Consider the following 21,574-nt stretch of genomic DNA (forward strand, 5'->3'; position numbering starts at 1 on the left):
TTCAATGTACCTTAATCTTTAGAGCTCAAAAAAGCAAACAATGCTAAACTCTCATGCACTGGGGATATGTTTGCATTTATAGCTTTTAGCAGATACCCATATTCAGAGCAACATACAATTATCTTGTTTATACAACTTAGCAGTTAAAGGTTAAGGGCCTAGAAGTGGCAGACTAGTGGTGCTTTGAACTCACAACCTGCTGAACCGAAGGTCAACATTTTAGCCAATAAGCTGCTATTTCCCCAGATGTTTGCACTGCACTCTAAAGTGAAAAATAATTACCCCAGAGAAAATAAACCTGATTTAATGAGATTTGTAAAAGCTGTCAATATAAATAACTTGAATGGCAACTTAAATACATTTCCCAATATAATCTTAAAAACTGAAAAACTGTTTGGCCTTGATGGGCCTCTTTTATGTAAAGAATCACATGACTGCACTGTATCATTTAGTTAATGATCATAAACCAACGTTATACAGTGAACTAAAAAATAATGCTGCACATAATTCACATGTAAATGATGTCTTGTTACTGATTTAACAAATGTTGCGCTAACTAAGCAAACTAATAGTGCTTGAAAACCAGCTAGCGCACCAGCTAACACAAAGCCATTTTGCTAACCATCTGGTAAAAGCAAGAAGTTTAGCAATCTTTGAACTAATGATGCATGAAACTCTACTACTATGAATTCTGGGAGGTAATAGGAGGCTTCATGTGCAGGATTTGGTATTATGGTAAAAATGTGTCAGTGATTGCATTTCACTGTGTAACCCTGAGTAACATGCCAATCAGTCACATGCAAATGGCATATAGTGACTCTCGGTTCAGGGCTTGTTCCATACACACTACTAACCCCACCTGAATGATACATTTTTTTTCAAGATAACAGAAGCCCAAATGTGCAACACTGTCAATAAAACATAGGGATGGGGACAGCCAGAGTTTACAATGCAACATTACTGCACAGCTTAATAAAAATGTGATATACAGTGGTATAATAAATATACAGTGTGTGCTTCTGGTTTTCTGGTTAGAGTTTTACTACTATACAGCAATATGCATTGCAGCTACAGGTTGCATTGAGATTTCAGTAAAGAGTGTATAGATATTGATGAAATAGAGAGGGTAAAGCAAGGTGCTGACTTGGATTTCAATGCACTTCTAACAAAGCTGGAATGGACTGAAGAGTAACTTTTTCAGAAATGTTCTATGTCTAGTGTGAATTGTCCTTCTGAGCTGCAGTAATCCACAATAACCCCTTCAAGGTTGATGTGGATGCATTTAGGTGGACAAGAGTGGAGGGGTAGAGTTGGGCTTGGAGGGATAGTTGGGTCACAGAATGGCTGACACTCTTATACTCACTCTTAAGAGAGAGAGAGAGAGAGAGAGAGAGAGAGAGAGAGAGAGAGAGAGTGAAAGAGGAGCTGACATCTTTATAAGTGAAAGCAAGGTTCATGAGGATGTCAAGAGACAGAGAGAACAAAAAAAAGATACTGAGAAAGAGAAAGATAATGTCTGACACTTTATTTAAGGTGACTGCAAAGTTCAGTGCTGGTTCTATATATTGAGGGCAGCACTTTTCTTCCATCATGGCAAAAAACCTGCCAGTAAAAATTAGCCACCAAGCACTTTCTCAGGGCCATTCACCACAGCATGACCTGCATTTGGACTGCCCTAAGCTAAACCAAGTGTGTGTGTGTTTAAGCATGTCCACAACACAATCCCTACATGTATCCACTGTGCAAAACTGTGCTGCAGTATTTCTGAGATGCTTATTTCAGAAGTCTTGGTAAAGCAGGAACGTCAATAGCAAGCGTGCTAACTAATCTGCAGAGATTTGGACACCTGTTACCTTGGCCTCACATATAGAAAGACAGGCATCATGTCTCTGGGCAGATGAGGGGAGCCACACGTTGCTGTGACAATCATAATTTAGCCTGTTGCCTTCCGTGAAGAAATTGCTCACTCATTTTTCATCCTCGGATTCATCTCGGAGAGCTATCGTTAAAGTATTCCACTCTGTAATGGAACGCCATTTCAATTACTTAGGAAGCCGGAATAAGACCCGCATGTCGCTTACAGAGAAGTGGGCGAGAAAAGAGAAAAGCAGAGATCTCTATATGTGTGAATGAATGTTTATTCTACAAAAACAAAAGAGTTTGTAATGACCATATCAACAACAAAAAAAACAGACATTTGCTGCCCATAAATCACTGTGCAAAAGGACATGCACGTATGATATCTACCATTTGTTTTCAAAAAGCACCTAATGATGCACAATCACAAAGTAAAAAGACAGCTGGTGCCATAGTGAGCACAAAAACCCTAAAAAAGGAAGGGTGTGTTTAATGCTTTTAGCTCAGCAGGATGATCACGGTTGAGTCCAGCCCTTGGCAAGAGTAACCATAACAACAGCTACATTATGGCCGTGGACAGAAAATTTAATTCACTTTCAGTGCATACAAATTAGTCAGATGAGACTCATCTTGGCATGTATGAGCATGCATGCATGTTAGTTTTCAAGTCATCGCTGTAATATAATTGAAGATATAGTGCAGTCCTTATATGTATGTTGTTATGTTCTGTATATGTGCATGTGTGCATGTGTGTGTGTGTGTGTGTGTGTGTGTGTGTGTAAAGCATTGCTGAGGTTATGTTTATTCATAATGTTTGTCATTTCAATCTGCCACTCATGACTTAGGGTCAAATACATCCCCTAAGTCAGTTAAAAACACTTGAAAACTTAGTGTTTCCATATCCAGACCCCCCCAAAAATTACAATAAAGGAATAGGTTAATTAGGTTGAAAGCTTTGGCTACCAGAGCCAAAAATAAGGTACACACTCGCTGTTTTCCTGGAGTTCGTGTTCTCAATGTTGCTGCGCAGGTACCCCGATTCCGAACTATTGCTACTTACCTACAAAGCCCTAAATGTTTTAGCTTCCGTGTATCTATCCAGTCTTCTAACACACTACAATCCTTCACGCTCCTTGTGATCTCAAAACTCAGGACTTCTAGTAGTTCCTAGAAAACCAAAGTCCACTAAAGGTGGTAGAGCATTCTCACATTTAGCTCCTAAACTTTGAAATAGTTTTCCTGACAGTTCGGGACTTAGACACACTCACCCAGTCCATTACATCTGATCAAATGCACATTACCAACTTGTTTTTGTTAATATAATAAACAGCAGCTACGCTTATTTCTCTCCACTGCTTCTCTTTCACTACCCATCCCAAGATTGTGCCAGCTACAGTCACGTCCCACATCGTATAGATTATGGACCTTTACAGAAGTAGATGCCGAGCCCACAAACATCCCCGCCATAGCTGCTCATCAGGGTTAAATACACATCATTCACCTTAATTTTTATTTCTGTAAAGTTGCTTCGAGACAATGTCTGTTGTGAAAAGCGATATAGAAATAAACTTGACTTGACTTAAAATTATTCTGTATATCATACATACACTGTCACACAAAAAAAAATCCACCAACCACAGGTTTGCTAGTTCCACCTACAGCCTTGTTTAAATTATCTTCACTTGGCATAAAGCAATGTGCCAATGGCAATCCAGTTTATCAGCTGCAGGATACAGCTTTTTTAGACTGATCTCCCTGTTATGCTTAGGGAAATGCTTGTGCTCCTTGAAGGCCAACATAGAGAACAGTTTCTTACCACAGGCAATTCGGATTTTCAACCAGGAAAACACAAAGGGCTGGAGGCCATGGTCATATGCAAAAGACCCTTGAGTTCAACCTGCTTTTATTTCACAGTATTGACAATTTCTGTATTTATTGTAATTTTTCATTTTCTGTACAACCACATTATTTTTTTATATATAGTACATTATATTAGATTGTCTTTTATAATTTCTGCATCTGTTCAATATAATCAAACGTCACCCTCAAACATAACTGACTTTACCGAACACCCAGAATAAAAAAGTCTGAAAATGTTTCACAGCTCAGTGACATAACATCATAATTGCAGTTTAATGCTTTAATGATCTCAGTTTGTCAGATATTAGTGTGTGACAGTGGAATAATCTGGGCTAATTGCCCCATATTATATTCATGAATCTAATTTCATTTCAAGTGGAAATTAAATAAGCACCTGTCAAACGCATCGGTGTGAGATAATGACATGCAGCAGTATACATGCATCCGTAATCCCGCAGTCATATTGGATAGACTTATAACTGGCACATTTAATGATTGAACAAGAATTTGATATGTTTACAAAATGCATGATGCCAACAAAAGACCATTATAAATAAAGACTGTAGAACTTTAAAAAGAAACTTTGAGACAACAGTCAGCATTCTGAGGCATTTCTAAATCGCAATCCTCCCTGTCTCAAAAGCTTGGGTACCCATAGTCAAAACTGAGATCCGTCAAGGGGTCGGAAATTCCTCCTGCCTGCAATTCACATCCATTGAAACTTGCCTGTCACATCACTCATTTCCATCGCCCCTCTCTTTCCACCCACCCCATCCATCTGACACGTCAGGGATTAAGCATGTATTGGTTGGTGCTGATAAGCTGACCAGGCTATTACTGGGTATAAATGTCTTATTCCCATCTCGCTCATCTCTGACGACACGGCACAGAAACGGAGCCTTGCTGCAGCCTAATACGCTGGACAATTTTCAATTAAAATGCCTGTCAGCGTGTCTCGCGAGGGAGGCAGTAGCTGAAAAATAAATAAATAAGCGTATGAATAAATAAATGAGCAAATGGAAAGCAGCATGGGGAGGGTTTGAAATGCTGTGATGGCCTTGGTCCAATCACCATGAGCCAAAGAGCACATTTATTTGGACTATTTATATTAGAGTCCCGTATGGTGCATACAGGTGGTGATATGGCGTATGGGGCTGCGCCATTAACTGTGAGATGCATGACTCGTTTTTTATTTTTAAAAGAATAATAACAGAATTTTGATAACTTGATTAAGTAATCAAGAGCAAATGCATGCAAAAACATGTTTTGATAACCTCCAGGGATATTTTAGGCCTACGAGTTTCTGAAAAAAGTATGTCTATAGATCACCCACTGTTTAGGACATAAGGGCTGCTGATTAGCCTGCAGCATAATTATGAAGTGACAGTGGAATCAGCCAGTCATGTTTTGATTTCCAGATGGTCAAACGTTTTTTGTAAATCCAAAATACATATGACACGGTAGCTTCAAAAATGCTTCATCTCAGTGGTTGAGTACAACATTGCCTAATGTAAGTGAGACCCTATTAAATGTTTTTGCAACAAAAGCTTTACATTTTGGTTTTCATTTGTGTATACTGGCTGTGTGGTAAACAAACAACTGGTATACTTGAATAATATTTAATTACATATTTCAATATGTCAAAAATGTACTGCAAGTACTGTATGTTACACTTGGTGTACTTCTCTACCAAGTAAATGCACTTGACTGTTTTTATGCACTTTTATGCAACTGCCATTGAGCAAACAAATTACTGTAAATGTAAAATGTATCTGTCTATAAACTTTGCAGCAAAGTAGAATAAAATGTTGTATACTTGAACGAGCTTCTCAAAGTTAAAATGTCGTGCTTAACTAACTGTATTACACTTTTTAAATCAATTCAATTCATTTTTATTTGTATAGCCCTTTATACAATGCACATTGTCTCAAATCAGCTTTACACAGATAAAGAGGTTATAAGGTTGTATAAAAGAAGGTGTAAATGTATTGCCTATAAGCTTATTCCTTATAAATGTTTATCACAAAGAGCAAACCAGTGGCAACAGTGGCAAGGAAAAGCTCCCCAAGATGGAATGAGGAAGAAACATTGAGACTTGAAAGGGAACCCATCCTCATCTTTCATTTATTGATATTTTTTAACTAATCTTTACTAAATACTACACAGTTTTCTTACTGACAGTTTTCTTATTGACTAACTTTCCTTTTTTCCATAGCATTCAAAATCATCAGTATAGCTGCATGCATAAAAAGGAGTGGTTGTGAAGGTATGACATTTGTAACTAAATCCAATTTTATAGCTTGTAATATTTAGCTTACTGTCATATGGTTTACTGTAAAATGTACAGGATGTTTATGCAGATGTGTTGCTTTGTTTTTTTTGTATGCTGCAGTAAAACTTAGATTTCCCACCCGGGATCAATAAAGTGTTATTTTTTCTTAAATAGCAATAGTTAAAGTCTCGTCTGTGATTTACAATGCAGTTCTATATTTCTGTGTAGAGGTTTTCATAGCTGGCTGCTTAAATAAGAAATAATTGAAGATGGGTGGTTGAATTATCAGAAGAATAATACACGTTGAAATGTGGTCACAAAGAAAGCACAGTTTTTAATAGTTTTCAAATTTTGTATTATTTTAATGCATTATTTTTCTAAGAATTTTACGGTTTGTTATTTCTGCTTATTCCACTTACTTTACCTTAAGATATTGCACAGATGTTTTTATTTCAAATTATTTCTCAAGCTTTTGTTCTTAAAGCATTCTTGTGTGGAGAACGAATTTCTTATGCATCTTTCTCAAGCCTCTGTTGCTAATTCCAGCACATCATTTTGGAATTAGTAAGGGAAGCTTGAGCCATTAATATGCAATTATTGGAGCGTGTAAGAGAGAGAAGCCTGTTAACAAGTATCAATATTTATATATTCATTTATTCATTTTCTTTTCCTTTATTATCTGCATTATTAAAAACAATGTTGTACATTATATTTTTTGCAGTAATAAATATTTAAAATTGCTTTTTATTTATTGTGTATCTGATGTGTCTTTGTGTATATATCTGTATGCTGGTACATTTCTTTGGCGAAGTGCAAACTTAATATCGTCATGACCTGAAACGATTTTAGATGAAAAATAATTAGAATGAATGAATGACTCAACCAAACAGAATCAATCATTAAAGATTGCTGTGCTCTAACCTTGTTTTAATTAACATGAACAGTGAGAGTCAGATGTTGTTTTTGTAGGTTTTCTGTAGTTTGTGCACCGGTAGTTGTTATAATTTGTGATGTAATCAGTTCTATCGGAATAATTTGACTAATTGAAAAGAATAACATGATGGGGAGGAAAGGGAAAAGCAATAGACAGAAGAGGGAGAGAGAGCGGTTGGAGTATGACAGACAAAATCATTGAATAGAGATAGGATAAAGAAAAATACATTTTATAGACTGGCTGGTTTAGAGGAAAAAGCACAAATATGACAAAATGATTAAAAGCCAGGAAAATGAAGAAACGAGTACAAGAGGAGAACATCTAAAAAAAAAGATGTTCAAACCTGCTATTAATCAAAGGCAACTTAATTGCTTAGAAAGATCTGACTCTGTACTATACATGTAGGTGTGGGTCTTTTTGGGGAGGTCTCAGATGTCTTATCTACAGTATCAGGTCATTATAAAGTTCTGAATACAGTCTGAATGCCATCACCACCTCGGTATTATCTGTTTTAATGCACCTGATCTCAGCTAATTTAAAACTTTTAAAGAAGCACCTTATACGTGCTTCTCTTACGTATAAGATTGCACATGAAATAGTTTCCTCATAGATCATATCATATTAGCAAGCCAACATTGTAAATAGGCCAAAAAGTGTAAATAAAAATAATAGAAATCTATAAATACGACATGTTACAAATATCACATAAAAATTTTACATTTTAATTTGTTAACTACCTTTAATGAGCATAGCACCTAATCAATTCTGGCAACTTGAACTAATGTTGGCAACTATCTCATACCTTCAAAAAAGCTGTTATTAATGTAAAAATAGGACTTTTTAAATCTCAGAACCTTGTTAGCCTACTAAGAGTCATGAACAGTGAAGATTATTAGTGATGGATAAATATTTATAACTGAAAGAAAATCTTTTATGAGATCATGTAGCTGGCAAAAAAAAAAATTGTGGAAATAAATAAATAAATAAATAAATAAATAAATAAATAAATAAATAAATAAATGTACCCTCTTAATTATATTTTGCATAATTATATTTTGCTCACTAGCCGTTTCTTTTCTCGCTCAATAACAATATGCACTGCTTCTTTAACACTAGCTACTGTAGATGCTTGATTAAGAGCTAAAGTCTCAGAATACTAGCTGATATAGGCAGATGTTTACGTTCTCGAGCACAACAGTTCACCTGGCCAGCCATAAAAAAAACACATACTTTCTACTGAAAGCTGGTTTATTATTACTATTATTTTCCTATTATTATAGCTATAAGTGTATATTATAAAACCTTAAAGATACACCTGTGATCTGTGATCTGAAAATCAAACTGGCAGCAGCAGGTGCTCAAATCAACATCACTTGCATGACCACAGTTCTGATTAACTGTAACCCTGCGAACACTGGATTCCAGGATGAAATGCACTGTCTGATGGCTTTCATCTGCTTCTGGGTGCAGGGTCTTTAGCTTCATTAAAGAGTACTAATGAGGACTTTCTCTTCATTAAAGACAAGCGCAGCCTGCCAAAGTTGTCTGCTGAGCAAGGAGCGAACAGAATACCGATGCCACTCACCTTGGGATATCTAGTGGTGTCAATCATGAAGTATGACTCAAATACACACAGACATACACTCGTGGCTGTGTGCCCAACGTCTCTATTATTAATCCCTGGCGGATGTTTCACAACCAGAGTCATCACGCTCTTTATTAAAAACTCACGTACAAATCAGTCATCGCCCATTAGCATCTATTTAACAGGCTATTGGACAGGATCAGGCCAGGGGCCACTGTTTACCCATGCGTAATGATTCAGCTCAGGGAAGAAAAAGAAGAGCGATAGCACAATTCACATTGCAAAAGGCTTGAAAATTGTCAGATTGAGCATACAGTAGTAAAGCAGAAGAGGGAGAGAAAATGAGTGGTGTGAAGGAATGAATCAAGGAGTAAATGAAGGGGTAATGGGGTTAGCTTGGGGGCTGACAGAAGAAATGGTGGAGGAGAAAATGAGGAGGACGTAAAAATCGACAGATTTGATGAAATGGATGTGTGTGACCACTCACCCTTCCTCCTGAAGAGGCGGCTGCTCACGATCTCAGTCATGGAGGCCACCTTCTGCTTCTGCAACTTCTCTGGGGGAATGCAGATGAAGAAATCATACAGCAACTTACTGTGGATGGAAATAAAGGATAAAATGAAAAAGGGTATTGCTTACCAGAATGTCATTTAAAAGTGTAACCTTTATGTTTATTTCAGTAACATGCAGTAAATATTACATTGATCCATACCCCCAGCTTATAAAAACTTTAAAAACTTAATGGTAAAACATGACATAAAAATATTTTTTTTGTAAAACATCCCAAATCTGGGCTAAATAAGAAAACAAACATTGGGAGACATTTCAGCTCTGTTCTTCAGGCCTGTATCGATGTTCTGTGAATCGATCATCAGTCCGAAAGCAAGTCCTGCACGCTGTCTCCCTGGGCTTAAAGGAACACTCGTGATTGCAAATTATTGATTGTGTGACTAAATATATAATTGGTCTGTCTTTGTGTATGGTGATAACAGAGGAACTAAACACATACATACAAACAAAAGAGTCGTATGCTGCAAATGCAGATTTATAATACCTATGGAAAAATGTTTATTGAACCGAGAGCACTGTCACATAATAAAAAAACAAAATTAGGCTTTCTGGGAAGCCTGCATAAGTTCTGCAGCCAGACGATGACTTTGTGAGCTGCCAAAAACAAGCTAAGTGGGCTAACCAAATGTCAGCGCATTAGCAAACAGCTTCACTGTCCCCTGTGAAACAGCGCTTGGCCAACACACTCTTAATTAGGTAACAATAGCATTGATTTAAAAATCATTGCATTGAGTGAGCTCAAGTGTGTGTGTTGGGTGGTAAAGTGAATACATGCAATTTTGAACTTGGGTGTAGATGTATTTGTGAGAGCAAACAGATGGAAAAATCATTTGTATGCATGGGATATTCAGTGTCAAAGGCTAAACAGTGTTTTTTATTTCTTTTCTCCTGATAATTCCTACCACACACATACACACACACACACACACACAAACACACACACACAAAAGTATACATCGGAGTGCCCTTTTTTCTTTGCAAAATAACTGTGATTAGGTTCCTCACTTAAAAGTACTGGGTTAAGTTTTAGCAGTCTTAAATTCCTGGACTTGACTTGAGTTGGAGTTACATGATTATTTTCCTGGGATTAAATTCTTGATGTCAGGTTCCATTACACCAATCAGCTGTACCATTAAAACCACTGACAGGAAACAAATAACACTGATAATATCATTAACAGCAGTACTTATTAAGGGATTGTATTAGATAATGATTAAACAATATGTTCTTTAATGTCGAGGTGTCGGAAATAGGAAAAATCCCCAAAACAAGGATCTGGGTGACTAAAAATAGTCAAATTATGATAGATACAAAAGCAGGCAGAGGTAGTGTGATGCTTTTGGCAATGTTCTGGCAATGTGGCTGGGAAAACTTAAAATACATCCTAAAATACATAAAAATGTAACAATATAACATATGTACCATCTAACTTAACATTAATACACAACCCCATGGAAATAATAGTCAATTATGGTGGGAAAAAAGAGGACAAGGGAAAAAATAAACGGTTTAAGAGCAATGATAAACAGTGTTTAATTGGCCTCCAAATCTTAATTTGATCTGTGGGATGTGCTGAACAATTAAATTCAATCCATTCTTACAACTTACTAGATCTATAAGATCTGCTGTTAACCACTTGGTGCCAAAAACCACAGCACAAGCGGGACATACACAATATTTGACAAGTGATTTTAATGTTATGGCTGATTGGTGTATATTGCTTGTGTATAGATCTGGTTCTTGGCCTAGGTTCGTAGACTAATGGATCAGGTCTTTTGGTGTTGAAATAATTCTATGTTTATGCTAATTGATAAAATTTTTTCAGCTGAAGTTTCTGAGTATATCTGAAAAGTAATGTGTTCAAATAGCAAAACTATCAGACTACCACCATTAGCCTTTAACCCCCTACTGCTTTAGTAGTGTCAGATAACTAATAGCCTTGCATTTAACTTTTAATTCCCTTCACATTGAAGAATCTTGCTAGAACCTTCTCTGTGACAGTAATAAAACATCTGAAGAATAAAAGAATACCTCATCCATCTAATCACTCTGTTAGTAAATGCATCCTGGACATTTTGTCTCAAATGCTACAAATTTGCTGCTAACATCACAATGCTTTAAACATCAATGCACCTGCTGCACCAAATACTTTAAGCACAGCCAGGATGTAGCACAGGACCAACAATTCAAGAGAGTCATATTTGTTTCATTAAAATACGGCCAATCATAATACATATACAGCATATACAGATACATTAAATAATTATTGATGCAGCTAGAATCCAATATAATCTATGTTTAATATTTGTGTAAAAAGATCCTAGCCTCTGGATTATCATTTGTCTTGCAATAACCTCTGTCAGTAGATTGTAATAAATTCTTTAAGACAGAAGGTCTCTACATACGTGTTACGTAACCATCTGTTTCTAAAATGGCTTTAAACTTTTTTACATCTTTCTTTGTTTCTACATCCTGCAGACCAGCCCACTAATGATTCCCTAATCTTACTTTTGCATATGGATAATGTTTCTTTCCCAGTGTATAAAAACATCCTGAAGAGTTTCTTGCTCATTTGATTGTGCTCCCCTGTTGGAACCCCACATGCATTCTGCAATTTTGCATTTATTTCCATACGAATGTACCACTTTTTGCTTGTCTTTAATAAACTTCAACAAGATGGTGAACTAAAGGTTTCTCGCATTGAGTTTCAAGTTATTTAAAAACACCCTCGAACAATGTCACAAAGAAGCTATTTTCTCTCCGCAATGCAGGCTGCTACGTCTCATCTCTGGGCAAATTAGCATTCATGGTGCGTTCTCCAAAGTAAGCTTCCCAGATAGTGGCTGAGATAAGACATATTCCCGCATGGCTGCTGAAGGACCCCAGAGAAGCTGTAATTTTATCGAAAATTAAACACATTTATTACTTTGGAATAGTATTTTTTGTCTTGTAAGCATTGACAAAACCATAATTGTGTAGACCACAGACCATACAGGATGTTGTGTGTGTGCTGAATGCCCTCCATGTAAACCTTTCTACCCTTTCTGTTTTTTTTTTTTCTTTTCTATTATAAAGTGTGACAGCCTCACCTGAGCAGCTTTGCACTGAAAACAGTCTCAATATCGTGCAGCACAGCAGGCAAGTACTTCAGAGCTGCCACCTACACAAACACACACAAACACACACTTTTTTTATTTAGATCTGTGTTAATTTATGTTTGACTGCTGTTCACAGCAGCAAAAGTGTCAAACCTGGCTGTTTTAAGCACACTGAAATCACCTGTTGTGAGAGCCTCACATTTTGTCAGGCTGCCAGGCGTGCTAAAGCTAACGTGCCTGTCCGGAACCGAGTGTGATGAGATGATACAACTGGCTGAGCCCAAGTGCTGAATTCATTAATAGGGAGAAAAGTTCTACAAGGATAGCTACTTGCACATAAATCCACACACATACATTTGTACACATTATCATTTAACCCATGCCCCCTTAGTCACTTTTCTTCCAAGCACTCATAGTTTACTAGCTTCATGAAGACCCAATGTTAATGTACTATTATTTTGATGAATTAATGCTAAGTCAACACCTGAACCTAACTCTAAAAATAAGATGGACCTAAACATCAGCAACCTATTTATTTGTAAATAGTACCTGCAGGTTTTAAACACAAAATGTTTCCTCTGTGAATTCAGCCAAATAAACCCACCACCACACCCCACCGCACCCCACCCCCACTCCAAAGTGCACACAGACAGACCTGCTGCAGTAGGGTGGTGTGGTAATCACTCTTCATCAGTCTGTTAATGGACTCAAAAAGACCCTTTAGAGAGTCTTCGAAATCTGCCTGCTCCTTTCCCTCATACAGCCTGGAGAAAGAGAGAAAGAGAGAGAGAGAGAGAGAGAGAGAGAGAGAGAGAGAGAGAGAGAGAGAGAGAGAGAGAGAGAGAGAGAGAGAGAGAGAGAGAGCAAAGCCGGGGGTATTGGGAGAGAGACAGTATTAGTTAGTACAGTAAATGATAAATATAATGCAGTCATAAATATAATGCATCATTCAATTCTGAAGGTCATACAGTAGGTACAGATACAAACACTGAGGTTTAGATTATCCTTGAGGACTGCATTTGCATTCAAACCTTTACTTAATCCACCTTTACCTTAACTTTCATACAACAATAAGGGCACATAATAATCCATATCTTTCTCTTCCTGTCACCCCTCTTCTCTCTCTCTCTCTCTTGTTAAACATGCTCCTGAGGTTCCAGTGACCACTGTTCCTGCCCCTCTTCCCTCCGCGGATCTTCCCACTTTGTCCAGGCCTGCCTCTGGATAGTGGTTTCTTTATTTGGGGGCCAATTTGTGCAGCTGGGGACGGTTTCTCCTCAGCTTTGAGGATGGATTTGGACTGTAGTTAATGTCAACAGTCTGCTACACTGACTCAGGACTACAATCTGCTTCTAATCACCATCAATGTACCCAGCATATCGTATATTTGCAATAAATTGACATTCGGTGCAACCCAGATGAGGATGGGTTCCCTCTTTAGTCTGGGTCCTCTCAAGGTTTTTTCCTTTGACATCTCAGGGAGTTTTTTCTTGCCACAGTCGCCACCGGCTCGCTCATCAGGGACAAACTTTAATAAAGAACATATAAATTTTTTATCACCACATTATCTGTGTAAAGCTGCTTTGAGACAATGTTCATTGTTAAAAGCGCTATTCGAATAAAAATTTATTGAATCTAATTTAATTAATCATATGAAATCAAGGAAAACACATCTAAATCACATTTGCTCGGTAAGAGTTTTGCCTTTTTTGCTTTATACAGCAACCTTCCACATTTTCTGCACTACTTATATTCTTTAAATGGCTTTCAAGTTGCTTGATCTGTTTTCATGGAGATGAAAGGATGGTGTCTTTAACATCACTGGCTCTTGTGAGACACTCAAATGAATGGAATTCAAATTACCATGCATACTTCAAATGATTCAAAATAAAGGCATTCAACTTTGGAAGTTATAAACTTTTAGCCAGCCAGCAGTGAATGTTTCTTAGCATTGGGTTTGTGGTGGATAATAAGCTTAATTTCAGTCACACCAAAAATCCCTTAGGAATCTGACCAACGGGTCTAAGAGAAAGGATGATGGTCGTAACAGACCTGTTTTTTTTCTTTACAATTCTAAACAAAAGGTTCTGTAGATACCTACACCATAAGCCTGACTCATTAGCTAGCCAATGCTCACTGTTGGTATTTCCCAGTTGCTTGGTTACATGGTTATCATGAATTAATCCACACAGTGGTTAATGAACAGTGAGCACATGTCGTCAAAGTCACAATTTCAGGAAGGTTAAAATGCACTATTTGTTACAGACTAAAAGCATTTAAGTACTGAAGCCCAATTGGATTAGTCAGTAATAACTGGCTCATAAGCGGTGGAAAGGTGCAAAAGGTTTAAAAATCCACAGCTGCATAGGAAAAGGTCTAACATGTGTTAAATCCCTGCTAGTGTTGCTACAGTGGATGTAAAGGAATCTCTTTACAGAGCTGCACTGAGAACTTCAGCCTGACTGACACTTCAATCAAAGCTGTCTGATTTAAAAGACTGCACCAAATACGTCTCGCTCCTCCAATATCTCTCTCTTTATTCCATTCTGTCCCTATTCGGCCACTTCTCTCTAATTGTGCCTTGCCATCCTGCCTCTCTTGCTGTTCCATTTTTCCTGTCATTTATCTCTCTTTCTCTATCCTTCTTTTACTTGATTTACTTTCAGTTAAACTCAGCTCCTGGTCTCTTCACTCTCTTTCTTGCAGCCTCAAAGCACTGAGCTTTCCATCTTTTCTCTGTTCTTACACACCTGACTCAGCGCATACAGTGGGTTAGTAATTATGTGGAGTAAAATAAAATAAATGTCAGGGAGGTTCCAGGACTGGACCTGACTTACAGACACACACACACACACACACACACACACACACACACACACACACACACACACACACACACACATACACAGTCAGTGAGATATGACTAATGACATGTTATTATCAAACCACTTTCAGTACTTATAATTAACCTCTTTAAAGAACAGCAGTGTTTACAGTGTCTCCAACCCTCTACACACACTACTGGGACTTAACAGAAAACTTAAGGATGAAACCACTGTTCCCGTGTCACTATTCCAGGAAAAGTGCAGAAAGAATTTCTCAGACCAAACCAGAATATAAATGAGGTGAACAAAAAACATAGTTTGTGAGATGGGACAAATGCACTTGCATCCGGTAGTGCTTATGGAATGTTTGCACAGGAATGACACCAGGTTTCATGCATGTTAAACAGTATGTGCACAAGGTCAGTAATAATCAGCAGATCTCTAGATTGTTTGTTGCATTATGTAAAGAATAGGATCATTAAAGCTCCTGAAGAACCTTCTAATATTATGTATTTAACCAGTGCACTAAGTAGGATTGTAACCCTTGCCAGTCTGGTCCAACTGCTGAGTTAGCTTGTGCATAATAATAATAATAATAATAATAATAATAATAATAATAATAATAATAATAATAATAATAATAATAATAATAACCTTGTTCGTATTATATAATCAAAAATAATAATAGCATCTATTATCACTTAATTTAACTGAATGAGGATGAGGTTATGTATATAAATGCATTTTGTAGCATGAAAATTTGTGAATTTTGTACTGATTCCATTATATCTTTGGTCAATAATTTACTGTACTTGAAAGTTAAAATGGAAAAGTAATTAATTCAAAGGGATAATTTCAAATCAGTCACAAAGCTTTTTCTGTTATGGCTACATTTACAAGCAGAACAAAAGCTGTTAGATTAGCCATGGCTAAGAGAGAGAAAAGAGAAAGAAAAGAAAAAAGGTAAATTCAGCAGCACTGTTCCTTGGTATTAAGGTACACAAGATTTATATCAAATCACAACACATCATGAAAAACCTTGAACATGCACACATGCTCTCTTTCTATAAAATACACAATGCACAGACACATTCACTCATCAAATGCTGAGAAATGGAACAAAGCCTGTGCTATATGGTGCTAGCACAAACACCATCAAATGCAACAGGACCAACAAGGGGAAAGCATGTGGTTAGCGAGATTGAGCTTTCTCTCATGCACACACATGCATTTACACACGCACACACACACACACACACACACACACACACACACACACACACACACACACACACACACACACACACAGTAGCACAGTGCTAATCCCCGGTGGCCTATATAAAATGAAAAAGCATTAGACGATCTTTTACAGACTCCAGGGCCGTCAGTCAGAAATGCTTAAATGTCCTTGTACAGGGTTATTACTGACACAGATACAATGTGTAACAGAAAAAAATTTAGGAAACTGTATAGCATTACAGAAAGTTATCAAAGAATAGCTCAAAATAATGTAGAATAATACATTTCTTTTTAATCACCTTCCTTATTTTTATGCTTTCATTACTAGTCATATATAAATATATAAACCACTGTAAAATTTTAATTATATACAGTTTACTCATTTATTCCCAGTTTTATACCTTAAACTAGGCAGGAAATAGATGAAAAGGTATCCGCTGCCCAACACAATCCTAAACCTGACTTATGCATTTCTGGGACACAACATGCCCAGAGGATAAATTCAATAGACATGGAAGCCAAGAACTATTCTATACTATATAAAATATGGTTAAAGCAAATTTTGGATAATTTTGTTTCTGTGCTTAAGGCTTAAATTAATTTAGCATTATTGGGCAAAAAAAAAGTAATTTCTCTTTTCCTTGTTTGTATGAATAATTGCACCATTTTTTCATAGTGCCTTAGACCTGGCAAAACACACTCTGCTTTAACAATCCATATGTATATTAGCGATGGAACCAAATATGAATACAATATGAATATATATTGCAATGAATTGACAATGTGTTATAACAGAAGTAACAGTAACAGTAGATATATTAGACACACAAAACTGGTGAGAGTGCAGGTGTCTTATTTTCATCTTGGTGTAAATAAATAGTCCATGGTTATTAACATGAAATTACAGTGATTTTAATAAGGTTACTAGCTTGTTTATAATTTTGGGAAACAGAATTAGAAAAATATCTTTTTAATAGAGCATGAGTGAGTAAGTCATATATCTCTAGTTGAGACAAATAATAAACTTGAGCGATGTAGCTGAGGCAGAGGAACTACATTTACACAATGTGCTAATAGTACTGGCACTTCTGAAGGTTGGTAGAGATAAAAGGAGATATTTAAACCACCTGCTAATGTACACAAATACATTAGCAGATAGAGATTTACTGTCTATTTTGGAGGGGAACACAAAAATCTGGTCAAATGTGGGCACTGATGATGTGCATTTTTTGTTTGTTTGGTTTGTTTCTTTGTTTTTGACAAACTTGCTTGTGCAGAGCTCATTTGCAATGAGCAGACTGTTTATCAGCAATTTCCTAAAAAATGCTTTGGTGCCTAAGGTAAACCATAGGGAGAAAAATGTATACCAACGTGTGGCGCAAGATGCAGTTTTGGGTGCACCAACAATGCACCTGCACACACTGTGTTGTCAAACAAGGAGATTTTAATCAGGAACAATGTGGTAAACACTTCAGACTCATCAGATTCATTTAATCTCACTGATTATTTCAGATTATTTTGTGGATGAATCCAAGAAAAAAAATATGAAGGAGGTTCTAAATATAGCGAAAGATGGAATGAAAGAACTTAGTACTAAGTACTTAGTACTTAGAATGTAAAATATAGAGAAAAATATATAAAATTTTTAAAACACTAGTTTTTTCAACTCTGGAAGCATAAACCCAAGTAGTTTAAGAGTTCAGTAATAATAATTCACTTGTAATAATCCTGTTTGCTTGAGCTGGTGGCATTTATAAGGTTATGCAGATTTGATAAAGTGATGTGATATAATGCTTTGGAATGACTTTGGGTGTCATTGTAAAGCCGTAAAACAAAGAAACATCAGCAATAATACAAATGACTCAAATGCCAAACCAAATAAACTAATCCGTTTCGCAAACACAATAAAAGAGTGGGATGAGTTTAAAACAAGCAAACCGAAAAGGTGAATGATTAGAGAATTTGTTTCAGGGTCAGAGAAGATCTGAGTTCATTACAAAAACAATGGCAATAAAGTGGAAACAAACCCTTGAGGGGAAGTCAGTCCATACCAAGGAACCATGCACACATACACTGTATGGACAATGTTTTGTGGATACTTGATCATAAGATTCTTATGTGCTTTTTAAACACCCTATTCAACATTTAGTTCCCCTTTGCTGTTATAATAGCACCCACTCTTCTGGGAAGATGTTCCCCTAGATTTTAGAGTGTGCTTGTAAAGATGTGTGCTTATTTAGCAATAAGGGCTACAATGTAGGCTGAGGAGGCCTGGGGTGCAGTCACTATTCCAATTAATCCTGAAGGTGTTCAGTAGGGTTCTTCATGGAGCTGGAATTATGCATAGGTCATTACCATGCTGGAACAGGTTTGGATCACTTAGATCAAGTGAAGGAAAAATGTTATGCTACTGCATCCTAAAGACATCCTAAAGAATTGTGTGCCTCCAACTTAATGGTAACAGTTTGGGAAGAACCATATATAGCTGGAAAAGCCCGGTGTCCCAATACTCTTGTCCATATAGTGTATATTTGCACCAGAACAAATGAATCAGAAATCATACTAACACTATGTACAAAACTATGTAATATTTGGCTTGCTATAAATAACATTTTTTATTCAAAACTTAATTTAAGTTAAACAGCCAACTTTACCTTTATCTTCAGAGCTTATGATTTCGATTTATTAATTAGGCCTAAAAAGGTTTATATTTTTTTTACAAGGTTTTTTTTATCTTTTACAAAGAAATGTGTCAGCCCGGCCTAGTGTCCTCAAACATACAGATTTCATAATTCCATCTTTTTAAGAAATAATCCAAATAATAATTCCTGAAGAGAGATACTAAATGATTGGAGGAGAAAAAGAGAAATGGAGGGGTAAATCACTGTGGTGATCTTGGAGGCATTCCCAGTAATCTCTCTTCATCACATCTCGCTCTCTAATTAATAGTCTTTCTAGTTCTCATATGCTGGTGAGCGCACTGAGCCACACAACAAATCCATCTTTTCTCTTCTGCCTTTTGTCACTTCAGTTTATCGCACATGCTAATTCAGACACTGGCTTCTTCATTATCAATAGGATAGCCTCACACACAATCAAATATGTATGCATACAGACACACACACACATACACAAACACACACACAATCACATCACATCTCTTATAATTAGAGTGCATTTAGCTGTTGTCAAGCCATCAATAGTTATCAGCCACATTAATGCAGCAGTCAGCTTCTTAAGTGTCACTATAAGAAACTATTCAAACACACACACACACACACACACACACACACACACACACACACACACACACACACACAAGCATTCAACTGAGAAGCAGAGACAAAGTCTAAACATTTGCATGAACACAAAAACACATGTTCACTCAACAAAAAAATTGCAATACAACATTGACACATTTTTTGAGGTGATGAATATCAGAGCAAAATAATAATTTAGTTCAGCTTGAACATAATGGTGTGCACAATGTGCAAGGCATTGACAGTGTACACACACACACACACACACACACACACACACACACTCACTCACTGGGAATAGAGCATGCGGGAGCGAACGATGAATTTGAAGATGTACTCAAGGGCTTTCAATGTGCGGAGAATGGGCTCACACGCTTCTCCGCGACTAGACACGTCTAAATACGTCTTCAACACTGACATCAACTTCCTAATAAAAGAAAGAAAACACCAAAGTCTTAAACATAGACATCACTTTTACTCATAGCTTGCATATTCTTTTATTAATATATTGCATATTGAATCAATTCAAAGTGATATTTTTCTATTTTTGTTAATCTTTAATAACTCTGATGTTGCTTACTGGTTTGATAAGTAATCTAATTCCACAGCACTGCTGAATTCCCTAATACACCTGGACAGATGGTGTTCATGTAATTTCTATGTTCAAAGTCTTTTCTGAAGTTTTAAGGAAACTATTTGCAAGCAATGCATCCCTGTGCACAATGCAATAAAGATTTTGGAGTGGGTGAACTGTAACCCTGTAACCTAATTTTTCATGCCATTTGGCATTTGAAAGAAATTCAACCCAAATTGAAACTTACCACCTTTAATGCTTATTTGACATTTGAATTGCATTCAGGGCAATAATACTTATTTTCCCACATGTATTTTCTTTTTAATACCATGCCTGAAGTATGGGCTTATCTAAGTTCTTTTGTGGTGGTGACCACGTTTGGGGTGACCACGTTTTTAGGTGTAAAAAGGTAAATGCAAGCAGGCACTGGGAAAACACAAACTGCAGCTGGTAGAACCTGCATTGCAATTGGATTTTTAGTGAATTTTGTTGATTGTATGAAAATATGAAATGGAACTACAGTATAAACATAAAATTTACTAAAACATATCACATTCCTACTGCTTATGTAGTTTTAATTATAACTTAAAGGAATTTATGTCCCCTATTTCCCAGAAGAGTAGCTATACTATATTAACTGTTGTTTTTCTTTTGTTTTTTGTTTAACATTTGTTTTAGTCTGAATTGTTTTTATAATTCCACAGGCTTGTCCATGTAGATCACAAAACAACTTACATTGTACAATATAATTTATAAATATGAAAAAAAGAAATTATGTAGCGGTGTAACATTATGAGGGCCGCAATATCCACCATTAATGTACGTCTAAAAATACGATTATACTTGAATTTATGTTAAAGTTTAACTTTAAATACAAACTTAATTTACAAACTCACTCACTCAAAAATGAGATTGCATGCTGTAATGCAAAAATGCCCTTCAAACCAGTTTATGAGATTTGGAGGCTATTATAAGAGCACATGTGTACTAAATGTGCATGTTCAAAAAGGAAATGCAAATCTAATATTCAGGTGTAAATAAACTTTTGTCCATATAATGCAAGTGGAAAAATATTATAAATTGGATTTAAATCAAATTATTAATTTATAACCAAAGCATACAGCCACATGCAGCTACAAAAAAGCACACAGAAAGACAACTACATAGCAGCACAGAAACATATGAGTTCATAGGCTTTTCATTAAATCATATTCTTTCTGCTTTCACTGTTAAAGCTCACAGTAGCAACAGGCTGAGAAAGTCAGTCCAGACTTCTCTATCCCTGAACACCAGTTTTATTTCCCCCTGGGAAACATTCCCAGCCCATCTGTGAGACATAGTTTAATTTCTACAGCAGGACTTGGACTTCTCTGTCCAGTAGGAATCCTTATAAATTATCTGAACCAATCTGACTGCTCACCTTCACTTCCATGACACTATTCACAGTCCTATGATATCAGGTGAGAATTGTAAGGTAGAATAATCAGTAAACCAAATCGA

At 36.5% G+C, this 21,574-nt stretch overlaps 1 protein-coding gene across 1 annotated transcript in view; it reads right to left on the reverse strand.

Moving 5' to 3' along the window:
• Positions 1-21,574, reverse strand: part of dock2 (dedicator of cytokinesis 2) — a 122,616-nt gene that overhangs the window by 79,405 nt on the left and 21,637 nt on the right. Inside the window, exons 21-24 of the mRNA XM_083546912.1 lie at positions 19,793-19,927; positions 12,832-12,940; positions 12,168-12,238; positions 8,996-9,102 (exon numbers count right to left, since the gene is read on the reverse strand). Of these exons, the coding sequence (XP_083403038.1) occupies positions 8,996-9,102; positions 12,168-12,238; positions 12,832-12,940; positions 19,793-19,927 (422 nt within the window). The remainder of the gene's footprint in view (positions 1-8,995; positions 9,103-12,167; positions 12,239-12,831; positions 12,941-19,792; positions 19,928-21,574) is intronic.

This window comes from Silurus aristotelis, assembly GCF_946808225.1.
Source record: "Silurus aristotelis genome assembly, chromosome: 7".
NCBI lineage: Eukaryota > Metazoa > Chordata > Actinopteri > Siluriformes > Siluridae > Silurus > Silurus aristotelis.